Source organism: Bicyclus anynana, chromosome 19 (genome assembly GCF_947172395.1).
Source record: "Bicyclus anynana chromosome 19, ilBicAnyn1.1, whole genome shotgun sequence".
In the NCBI taxonomy this organism is placed as follows: domain Eukaryota; kingdom Metazoa; phylum Arthropoda; class Insecta; order Lepidoptera; family Nymphalidae; genus Bicyclus; species Bicyclus anynana.
The window spans coordinates 4,190,940-4,203,153 of record NC_069101.1 but is presented as its reverse complement, the minus strand read 5'-3'; the positions used below and the strand labels follow the sequence as shown (position 1 = coordinate 4,203,153).

The window sequence follows — 12,214 nt, the reverse complement described above, 5'->3', positions numbered from 1 at the left end:
ATGAAACGTTACACAAAGCTAGAGTACCTAAAGAGCGTATAAATGAGACTAACACGAGTCTGAGATTCAAATCCTCTCTCCCATAGAGAACTAGCCCTGCAGTGGTCTATAATGATAATGATTATGAAGGTAAAACCTTCAACAAATGCCTAAGCCTGCACCTAAAGATGCTTACATGTTTCCCAGGTGTCAAGTGGCAGCGGCAAGTCGTGGGGAGTGACAGGCTCCGTGTCCTCGTACTCAGTGGGCGCGCGCTCGGTGCCCGCCTCAGCATCGCTTTACTCCGTCACTAGCGGTGAATCTTCTCTTTCAGGTATGTTTTACACTGTATGCTTAATGGACATGGACATTATGCGGAACATTTTTATCTTTTAATGTTAATATACCTGAAATTGTATTGTAGCTTTGTAATTATACAAAGCTACAATACAATTAACTACACTAATTATTAAACTACATTAATATGTATATTCTGTAATCTTTGTGGCCTTAGTTTTAAGCTTATGTAATCTAATAATTATGTACCTACTGTTACGCTGTTGATTACAAATAAATCTATAAAATAAAAAAAATAAAAAATGGTTGACGGAATAAACAGTTTAGGTAACTTGTTTTTAAGGGGAAAAACCATCGCTTACCTATTATAACAGAACAACAAGTGATTCAAGTGGTATTTGTTTGAAACACAGTTGAACAGAAATCTTATAACCAGCTGGCGATGGTAAAAGATAGATGTTGAATGTCGATGTTCAAAATTGTTAGGTACTCGTATCTATAGCTTGGCAAATTCCACGCGAGAGGGGTAGCGATACCTCATAACCGCGCAGTCCTTCCCCTCCCGTCGCCCGCATATCATGGAAGTGTCATCACTTGCCAAGCAATAGTCTATTCATGTTATGTTTCATTCTTGATGCATTTTATCTTTCACAGGGGTGTCTTCCGTATCGTCCAACAGTGGCACTGTGAGCAACGCCGGGTGCTCCACCAAGCTGTGCGCAGGCGCCAAGTGTGGCGGAGTGTGTCTGGGCGCAGTGCCGAGGGTGCCCGCCGTCTCCGCCTCGCCCCGCCCGCGGCAGCCAGCGTCCAACACTCTGCGGCGGTCGCAGCATTACAGCATGAAGGTCACTCTTACAAGCTTATACTCGACTTGTTAGTGTGTGTGTGGTTGTGGAGCAACGCCGGGTGCTCCACCAAGCTGTGCGCAGGCGTCAAGTGTGGCGGAGTGTGTCTGGGCGCAGTGCCGAGGGTGCCCGCCGTCTCCGCCTCGCCCCGCCCGCAGCAGCCAGCGTCCAACACTCTGCGGCGGTCGCAGCATTACAGCATGAAGGTCACTCTTACAAGCTTATACTCGACTTGATAGTGTGTGTGTGGTTGTGGAGCAACGCCGGGTGCTCCACCAAGCTGTGCGCAGGCGTCAAGTGTGGCGGGGTCTGTCTGTCTGTCAAGGTATAAATCCTAGTACCAAAATCGTACCCTAGTAGCAAAATCGTGCCTTAGAGTTAAGTTAGAGCGAATATAAGTCATATTTTTAATACTCATTAATTGATTTTACATTATTTTGGTGCTTCGAACACAGAAAACATATGTACAAGCTTCGAATCAGAAATGAGGAGATCCGCAGACGAACTAAAGTCACTGATATTGCTCAGCGAGTTGCGAAGCTGAAGTGGCAATGGGCAGGCCACATAGTTCGTAGAGCTGATGGGTGTTGGGGTCCCAAGGTAGGTGGACCGAAGACATCAAGCGGGTTGCAGGGAGCCGCTGGACGCAGGTGGCTCAGTATCGTGATGTTTGGAAGTCTATGGCCTATGTCCTGCAGTGGACGTCCATCGGCTGATAACTGATAATGATGATAACTGATTTTTAACAAAAATTGTACGTGTCTTTCTCCAGGCGCGACTGCAAGACTACCAAGTGCACAGCTACACCGGCGGCGTGGCCGGTGAACCCTCGGGTAGACTACCTCCTATCCGGGAATTTCAAAGAGAATTCCGCGAGGGGCGACGCGAAAGCGCGGCCGCTGCGTCAGCCTCAACTAGAATAAGGTACGTCGAAAACCTAATTCCACCGAGTGAGTCAATTTTCAGGGTTAAGGCACTCTTCGTATTGAAAATGAGATTTTGGACCACACCTAATAGACTCTGTACCTAAGAGTGATAATATTTAAACTCTGTAACGACTGACATAAGATATTGATCATAATGATGCCGCTAGATGCTGGCGGCTCGAGATCGTTGTGCTTGGAGGTCCATGCAGGAGACCTATGTCCAGCAGTGGACGTGTATCGGCTGATAAGGTAAGGTGAGGATCATAATGACGGGGTCTGACGACTTAACGTTCTGTCTGAGGTACATGGATATAAAAGGGTCAAACTGAAAGTCCTTAGAAAATCAAAAACTGATTAAATTAGCAAGTTTTTACCTTTATCTTATCTTTTCGAAATAGTGTCCATTCAATACATCGCTACATCCGATAGAACCTCTGAGAAAAGAAGTTTGCCCACTCGTCCTTAGGGATCTCTTTGACAACCCTCTAAAATGTACCTACAGATTTCTTGGCGTACATAAACGTTTTCCTCAAAGTTTTTCTTTTATTTTTCGGAAAAAATTAAAATCGCAAGGTCGGCTTTAAAGCGAATGACCCAGTAGTTATAGTCTGAGGTCGCCAAATAATCAATCGTCAGGCGGTGTGCGACGAAGCATTACTATCGCGTTAACGTAGTAATAGTACTATCGCGTTAACGTAAACGCAAATTTCTAAGGAATTGAAACAGCGCCATCTAGTGGCACTACTGCACTACTGTTTCAATTCCATATAAATTCGCGTTTACGTCAACGCGATAGTAACAGTACGAAAATATTGAAAACTCCCACTAGGCACACTGTTCATGATAACGTTACACATGCGTTACACAGACTATTATCAATTTGCCACCCAACCGTAAAACAAATGACGAACGAATAAATTATACTCAGTACTAGCGGACGCCCGCGACTTCGTCCGCGTGAAACCCTACTTCTACCCCTACCTCTACCCTACCCTACCCCTTCCCTATCCTTACCCTACCCCTACCCTAACCCTACCCTACCTTTACCCCTACCCTACCACGCGACGGCGACGGAAGCTTAAAAAATGAAGTAACTTCTCCCGTTTACTCAACATTTCCCTTCACTGCTCTGCTTCTATTGATTGTAGCGTGATAAAAAGTATACTGTAACCTGCCCAGGAGTATGAAGAATAATTGTACCAAGTTTTGTTAAAATCCTTCGAGTAGTTTTTGTTTCTATAACGAACATACAGACAGACAGACAGACAGACAAAAATTTTACTATTAGCATTTTTGGCATCAGTATCGACCACTCTGATAGTTATTTTGGAAATATATTTCATGTACAGAATTGACCCCTCTACAGATTTATTATAAGTATAGATTATTCATAAAGAGTTCTATTTTTAAAATTTTAACAATTTTTTTATTATATCGCTTTCAAGTAGGCAGTTCAAAAAATTTTCAGCGTAGCCCTCGCATCACCACCAATTTTACAGCTGTTTCTTTCTCCGAAGAAACCCAGCTTGAATCTTTATGACCGCATACGCTAATCACGAGTTACGAGGAAGTTTTAATCTAATCAAACTGTTATATATGTAAATAAGGCACTTATCATCTTTTTCTTGTATTCTTGCAGGTGTGCACAAAAAATCGTAACGCAGTTAGAAACATCTCCGCAAAAGAATAAACAACACTTTTTCCGACCCCTAAAACCCCCTAATAAAGATGAAACACCGCCTAAATCAAGAGATCATAGCAAAGAGACTGATAACAAAAAGGATAACCCCAAAGCGAAACCCAAAAAAGAAGAAAAGAAAAAGAAAGAGCCCGACGAAAACGTTAAACCAGAAAAAAATAAAAAAGAAGAGAATAATGATAACAAAAAAATTGAAATCGCTGAAAAGAAAAAGGAGGAAAAGCTTAGACTTAAAGCTGAGAAAGAAGCCAAAAAAGAAGCAAAACTACAAGCGAAAGAAGAAGAGAGACAGGCTAAGCTCCTCGCTAAAGAAGAAGAAAAACAGGCGAAGCTATTAGCGAAAGAGGAAAAAAAGAAAGCCAAAAAAGAGGCAAAACTAGTAGCGCTAGCCGAAAAAGAAAAAGCTAAGTAATAAATTAACATACATAAACCATAAATTTTTTACATCTTCGAAACTTTTAGCCGTCTTTAGATTTTAGATTCGGAAATCGATATTATTCGAGACAAAGATAAAATTTTACAAATACTGTAAATTGTAATGTATTACGATATAAAAAAAATTGTAACTATTTAGCATGATTTAATTTCTATTTTTTTACTCCTTTTTGTTACCCTGCATTATTTTATAAGACAATATAAATTAAATAGATACGTTAGTAATAGATTTAGACGAGGATTATGTTATCGAGTAGTGCATTGACAAAATTGCTATCACATTGTTAGTAATAATTTGGAATGTTAAAATTAAAATATAGATTTTAAAACCGAAGGTTATAAAAAGCAATGTAATTAAATAGATGTTGGGTCATAGTTGGAATTTAACAAACTGCGAAGACTGAACGACGGAGATAAAGAAATCATATCGTTTTGTAATTTGTGTGTAACGCCGGCCACAGACGGTCAAGTTTACCGTCAAGTCAAGGGAAGTGGGCAGAGAAAAAAACATCGAAATATCGTTATAGATATGGTTTCAATGTATTTTTTTTAAGATCCCACTAGCACTTCCCTACGCACGCTTCAGATTTGGCGGTACTTGATCGTGTGTGGATGGCGTAACAGTCGTAGTTAAGAGCTTTGTGCATGACTATTGACTGTGTTGCCAAATAATTTATTTACAGATCTTATTGTGATCCTACCCATCTTGAGTTCTAAAATCCCAAGCAATTAATTACGGAATAGATTGTCAAGCGTTGTAAAAAACCTATTATTTAATTTCATGGCAAGCCTGGGGCTTGGCAAATTGAGTTAATATCTAAGTCATGATTGTGAAACACGTTCAAGAAATCATCAAATGGTTGTAAAATCCAGTAGAGGCAGTTTTAACATGGACAAATATGTGAATATTACTTGGGTTTTTAGAATACCATACAAGTATGTCGTACTTAATTTCAATAAAAAAAATAGAAAGCTAGGTAGTATTATTTTTAATAAATACGTATTAAGGATCTTATTTAACGCTTACCATAGTGAATCCGTAACTGCTAGACTGGTGTGACCACACTTGGACGCTTTTATATTTATCTAGATCGACGAATATATGTACATTTATGGCCTACATTAATAAGTAATGCAAAGAGCATTTATTATACTACCAATTTCTACTATACTACCATACCAACTATGTACTATACTACCTTCCGTGGGTCAATTATGTCACAATGAAATCACGATGTTAGAAAATATTTAGAAGCTTACGCCTTAACGCCAGACATTAACTCGCTTATGTACAGTTGTGGGCAGTGATAAAAATTATCGATATCCTTTTCAAACAAAGATGACATTAAAAAAAAAAACTTAAGACGGTTCATGGTCTGGACCCTTGAAACCTACTATCTTCCAAAGCTACCACAGTCCAAACTCTATAGGTAGGTACCTAATTAGTTATCGCACTATAGCTTATGGTAGGATAAGCTGAAAGTTTGTCACCCTGAGGTATTTCTAAATGAGGTATGCCTGGCTCTCGGTCCATCACTGTTCACATCCATACACTTGATCATAAACTTGACCGTGAGACTTGCTGACAACTCATTCAAGAAATTCAACTTCTATATTGTAGTCCACAATACGCGAAAATAAGCCATTTTTTTAACGACAATATTTCAGTTTCCATAGTTCACATTTTTATCCGTACACATGCCGATGGGAAATTTATGTCACGACCCACTTTAGTCACACATTTTCCTCCCTTGCAGTTTACGTGTGACGTAACCTGAGGGCCTAGTGGCAGTTTGATACTGTGACGATCACGTTAAAGTAAACGCGAATTTCAAAGGAATTGAAATAGCGCCATCTAGTGGTACTATTGCGCAACTGTTTCAATATAAATTCGCGTTTAATTTAACGCGATAGTAACAGTATGAAAATATTGAACTCCCACTAGGTACATATACCAAAAGTTGTATATTAAGGCTTTAAATAGGTCCCACATAAACTTAACCTACCTATTATTTGAATCAAAATGCATGGTTAAATCTTGACCAAACGAAACTCACATTTGTCCCTGTCCCTTACCCTTTACTTGTGAGGTATTTTAGGAATAGGATAAGCCCCATTCAAGCTAAAATAGTTTTGATTAAAAGGCAAGTTAAAAATAACACCGTATAAGTGTGGTCACACCTGATTATGTGACCATTAAGATGTAAAAAAAAACTGGGTAGTTAAAATGACCAGTCCGTCTGTTCTCAAATAAGTGTCACAAGGTAATATTTTAAAATATTATTATGTAGAATCATATCAAGTCGATTTAGCATTACCTAGGTAAGTGTTGAGGTTTCTTTTATAAGGTTTCCATGTCGGAATCTATTGTCAATCGTTAGAAGTTTCCTGTAAAATAAATAACAATGTTACCTAATCATGTGTTTTATTGTTGTTTTCCTCACATCAGTTTTGTAGCTTTTTTTATTTTTTTATACTTTACAAGTTAGCCCTTGATAAATATACTTCAATCTAAACTATATAATAAATATATTGCAATATAAAATAAAAGGTTTGATTGTTGTTTGTTTGTTACGAATGAGCCCCGAAACTACTGGTCCGATTATTAAGTCTTTAACCAATGAAAAGCTACATTGTTAGCGAGTAACATCAACGTCAAGTTTATGAGGATGGCTATTTATGTACCTAATTATGTAACACTATTTGTATTTTGTACAATAAAATAAAAAAACAAATTTTTTTTTTCTCGTACTCCTACGGGAATGGAAACAACCCTAGTAAAACCGCGGGGTTTGCAAATACCTACCTGATAAATTGTATATAGGTACCTACCTATTTTTTTTTAATTCTTTACACGTTAGCCCTTGACAACAATCTCACCTGTGCCTAGTGGCAGTTTTTAACACGAATTTGTTAGGAATTGAAACAGTTGTGCAGTAATGCCACTAGATGGCGCTGTTTCAATCCCTTAGAAATTCGCGTTTACGGTTACACGATCGTCACAGTATGAAAACATTGAGAACTGCCACTATGTTATGTGATGATGTAATTTAAGATGGAAGCGGGCTAACTTTTGATGAAAATCCACATCCCTTTTGGTTTCTACACGACATCGTACCGAAAAGCTAAGTACCTTGGCCGTATTAACTATACCTTAGCAAGGTATAGTTAATATATGTTACTCATTGTGACTATTATTCTTCCTTTATTCCAATTAGCTAGTTTTGCAACTTTTATTGAAGTCAGTACTGTACCCATTAAAGGGCTATGAAGACAGTAAGGAAAGCGTATACTCCACACTCTACTCCAATGCAAGTCGGTGGAAAACACCAATTTTGACTAATAAGTACTAGGTACTACCAACTTCTTTTACTAAAGCAATTTTTTCATTTTGTTTATTAACTAAAATTTTTTATCTTACATTGTTTATGTAAAAATATAAAAATAACAACATAGCAGTATGATTAAAGATTTTTAGAAATAATAAAATTAATTAAATTATTCCATAATTTATTCACAACAAAACTATACAAGTATATGAAAGCTCCACATGATAGGTATGACAGGCAAAACTAATTATTATCAAAAAATACAGAAATTGTAAAGGAAAACAATCAAAAGGTTGCACTTATCTACTAAGAACTTTCACTTACACATCTTGATAACTAAATTCACTAAAATGCCTGTACATTGTTGTATATTTAATCCTTATAGTCATCACCAATGCGGTCCATGATATCATCTCCGACCTTCCTTTCAATACGAAGATATTTGTTCACCATTGGTCTGTAGTAATAGGCTTGGTAATCATTCCTTTCTGCCATTTTTTGTTCAACTTCCTTTTCTAAGGCTCTAATTTTTTTCCTCTGAGCTTCCTCGTCAATGAAGTGCAAGAATTTCTCGTACTCCTGTAAACATTGCAAATGAAACATTTTAGTTAAAAATTGAACAATAAGTCAGGGACACTAATAACCCACTTGGTCATCAAATAATAGTTCATAATATTAAAAATAATAATAATAATAGTTCATAATATTAGAGCCATGATAGCCCAGTGGTTATGACCTTTGTCTCAGATTGGAGGGTTTAAATTCGAATCCGGTCTGAGGCATGCACCTCCAACTTTTCAGTTATGTTGATTTTAAGAAATTAATTATCACGTGTCTCAAAGGTGAAGGAAAAACATTGTGAGGACACCTGCATACCAGAGAAATTTCTTAATTCTCTGTGTGTGTGAAGTCTGCCAATCAGCACTAGGCCAACATGGTGAACTATTGGCTACTAACTATAACCCCTCTCATTGTGAGAGGAGACTCGAGCTCAGCAGTGAGCCGAATATGGTTAATAATGACGATGATGTTATGATATCTCAAATTTGCATTAACTTATTGACCAGTAACTTTTTACCCTCAAATTAAAAGTAGCATTTATTGTGATAATTTAAATATAGTTCGGTTAGTACACAATTGTTTACAAATCAGATGCCATTTCAATCAATCAATCAAATCAAATCAGCCTTAGGTTTTGTAGGGACTTCCAAACATCAATATTCTGATCTGTGATGGCCTTTGTGGTGCAGAGGTGTGCGTGGTGGATTTATAAGACGGAGGTCCAGGGTTCAATCCTCCAGGTCTGACTAGTGGGAGGCTTTGGCCGTGGCTAGTCACCACTCTACCGTTCGTTCTGATTTAGTTCCAGTATGATGTCGAGTAGAAAAGGGTTGTGGATTTTAGCAAGTTAGCCTGCTTTCATCTTAGATTGCATCATCACTTACCATCAGGTGAGATTATAAAAAATGCCTAACTCCAGTGAATCCCTGTGACTCACTTATGATGCCATTTATCCTTTATCAATTTACCTGCTGAGGACTGTTGTGAATATATCTGGCGATGAATCTGGTGATGGGATGACGATGGTACTCCCAGTGCTTGGGATGGTAGTCCTCAGGTGTGGGTGTCAGCTGAGCAGGCCCAATGAACACATTGGTGTAGAAAATTATAGCACCCACAGGGATGAAGCCCACCATCAGGTAATAGTGGAACATATCCTTGAACTTGTGCCATTGCCATCTGTAATATTATAAAACAATTGATTATACATACAAAAGACTGACTACCAAGTGATTTAGCGTTCCGGTACAACCAGTAAGCCGTCCAATGCAACCATACAAGGCAAGGTAGAATAAACTTAACTCTTCCAAGTAAGCACACTTCCATTTTAGACTGCATCGACACTTTACATCAGGTGTGGTCGCAGGCAAGAGCTAACTTATCAAGAAATAAAAAAATATATACCTATTGAACAGAAATAGAACCGCAGTAATTCCATAGATAAGTGGCCTGACTTAATTCAGAGAGTAATTATGGACTTTCTTTATGATAGATGGTTATTTTATAATTAATTCAAGGTTAAAACAAACAAAGTTTTAATAAGTAAAGAACTAGAAAATGTATTTAGATAACATTTTTTCATTAAGTTACACTGTTAAGTATATGATCAAAACTTTGTACAACACTGACTTTATCTATCTATCCTGACAAAGGGCAGGTGAGTCCTCTAGTACATGAGGTGAGGGTCAGATTACTGTTCTATCCAATGATAATTTTATACTATAGATCAGATCTCTAAAAAATAACTGCAAAAAGTGATCTGAATAATAATAGGCTACAACACAGCACACCACAATACAATATTTTGTCTTTAATTGAATTATATATTTATTTATTTATATATAGGTTTTACATTTCCTAAACACAACTCGACATTGTAGACAATATTTAGGTATTATTTGTTTTTTGCTTAAATAATGTTCATTGTTGACCACAACTAACATTGAGTTGTGCATGAATTTCCTCTGTTGTGGGCTTCATTTTTCATGCGCTAGTAACACATCTAACAGTATTTAACATCATTGGTGCTATCTGATTTCGGGAGTAACTGGTTTTATGATATTCCTACTTGGTTTCGTATTAAAATACGCAAATGGTCCAAGTGCCAGATACGACAATACTGCTAAGTTTGCTAGTACCAGTGCAATGAATGGGGTTCAAATATCAAATGTTTTATTTCCCAATAGGTTACAAAAAAGTTAGGGTTCCGATTGTTCGATCAATATTATCAGATTTATATCTAATATCTATACAAACGATCATAAATAATCCGAATAACTACAACTACGATATTATTATGGTAAAGCCAACGTTGTTTTCTTTCATGTGGTTAGGTAATCACTGGATGGAGTAGAGCACCCTACCTGGATGGCTGTAATGCCATGGTTCTGTGTCCATGGTCGCTCGCTAACTTCTTGCCTACCGAGAAATTCACATTTTGCAGCACGTACGGTGTTTTAATGTTATTTTTAAATAAGTTTGTGCCGAAAGATCGGCCTATCGCACTCCAGGAAACCATTTTTTATTATGAAAAATGTGACAGTGACAGTGACAATTAGCACTTGAAGTTGACAGTGACGTAATACCCGTTACCAACTACTGAAAACAAAAAAATTGTCTATACCAACGTATTGTCTATTTTATTAAGGCGAATGTACAATGCCAAGTATTTTTGCCCTCTTACTTGTTACGCAAAAAAGACGTTGTTTTGTGGTCAACGCTAGTCTTGAGCTTTTGTCAATTGTCTCAAATCTCAATGAGAACAACATCTATAATCTATACTAATATGGAAAGCTGAAGAGTTTGTTTGTTTATTTGGTTGAATGCGCTAATCTCAGATACTACTGGTCTGATTTAAAAAATTCTTTCAGTGTTAGATAGCCCATTTATCAAAAAAGGCTATAAGCTATATATTATCCCCGTATTCCTACGGGAACAGGAACCACGCGGGTGAAACCGCGCGGCGTTAACTAGTTATTGATAAAAAATATTAATAAAAAAATACAAAGGACTTCAAAACCTAAAAACGTATCCACTACACTAAAAAGCGATAAATAACATCATAATATTATTATGTTCTACCTGCTGGCGGTGCTAAGCCGGTGAATGGAGACAACACTTACGAAAGGAGTTTTTTAAACTATTATCTCCCACGTTTACCTCACATACTCATTATTCATCTTCACAGTAGTCGGAAATTATGTTACCGGGTAAAAGCATCTCCCTTAATATCCAAAACACTAGACTTTGTACATTTAATTTTCAATTAAAATAAATCATTGAATATTGTACTTAACTATTTTATTTTTTCGCAATCGTAGTGAAAAGCAGAGTGTAACATTTATTTTAGTGGGTATGTTTTTAAGTTCGAGGTCGGTTGTATTTCATTTATTAATATATTTTTTATTTTTCGATTTCTAGTGCTTCGTTTTCATCACTAGACCCCTAATGACAGTCTCAACCCATTTAGATGGATAGTCCTCATCAATATAAATTAATCAAGCTCAAACACAAGGTATATATGCTTATTGTAAACCGTTAAGTCGTTCCCTTATGTGTACTTTGTCTTCATCACCAGACCCATAATGACAGTCACAACTCATCTAGGTTAAAAGTTCTCCTCAATAAAAATAATCAAGTCCAAACTGATACAAAAGTCCAAACACAAGAGAACTGCTGTAAATCATTGAGGAATTCCCTCCTCTGTATTTTGGCTCCATTAGCACATCGATTCCAGACCTTCATCAAGTTGTAGTGCTTTAAAATAGTTAATTAAAAAGTTAACAAACATACTAGTTACTACTATATTTTTTTTAAAGTTCCCCTCGATTTCTCCGAGATTCCATCACCAGATCCTAGATAAGGCGCTCGTTGTACGGTCGGCTTCAGTATCCTCGTGGCATTCGAGCCCTCCACATTTCTTGTTATGTAATTCTTTATGGGTTACTTGAGATAGGCGGGGAGAGTGACTTGAGTGAAAAAGGGGAGTGTTAGATAACGCTATTATTTAACGCTTTTAATAACAAATTCGCTTTTAACCCTACACACAACGTTCACAAGTGCGTGACTCCACTCAAGGTCATTCTCTACCATTCTAGGTTCTTATTTTGTTTACAGTTTGATTTGATAATTAATTTGTACTGA

At 37.3% G+C, this 12,214-nt stretch overlaps 2 protein-coding genes across 2 annotated transcripts in view; one reads left to right on the top strand and one right to left on the bottom strand.

The window, feature by feature from the left end:
* The window catches only part of LOC112051897 (chromatin assembly factor 1 subunit A-A), a 112,519-nt gene extending 105,922 nt beyond the window's left edge, over positions 1-6,597 (top strand). The window contains exons 5-8 of the mRNA XM_052887540.1: positions 187-313; positions 931-1,121; positions 1,894-2,045; positions 3,687-6,597. Coding sequence (XP_052743500.1) covers positions 187-313; positions 931-1,121; positions 1,894-2,045; positions 3,687-4,158 — 942 coding nt within the window. The 3' untranslated portion in view covers positions 4,159-6,597. The remainder of the gene's footprint in view (positions 1-186; positions 314-930; positions 1,122-1,893; positions 2,046-3,686) is intronic.
* Positions 6,598-7,674: 1,077 nt separating this feature from the next.
* On the bottom strand, positions 7,675-10,615 carry LOC112051892 (NADH dehydrogenase [ubiquinone] 1 beta subcomplex subunit 5, mitochondrial). Its single transcript, XM_024090727.2, has 3 exons — positions 10,435-10,615; positions 9,040-9,250; positions 7,675-8,089 (listed from the first exon to the last, which is right to left on the bottom strand). The coding sequence occupies exons 1-3, from the start codon at positions 10,587-10,589 to the stop codon at positions 7,883-7,885; spliced, it is 573 nt and encodes a 190-aa protein (XP_023946495.2). The 5' UTR covers positions 10,590-10,615; the 3' UTR covers positions 7,675-7,882.
* Positions 10,616-12,214: the final 1,599 nt, after the last annotated feature.

Excerpts from the sequence above, each read along its gene's own strand:
- LOC112051892 (XM_024090727.2), bottom strand. The coding sequence starts at position 10,589 with ATGGTTTCCTGGAGTGCGATAGGCCGATCTTTCGGCACAAACTTATTT. Across the intron at positions 9,251-10,434 it reads ATGGCATTACAGCCATCCAG|ATGGCAATGGCACAAGTTCA; the intron begins GTAGGGTGCTCT and ends ATAATATTACAG. Across the intron at positions 8,090-9,039 it reads TTCACAACAGTCCTCAGCAG|GAGTACGAGAAATTCTTGCA; the intron begins GTAAATTGATAA and ends CAATGTTTACAG.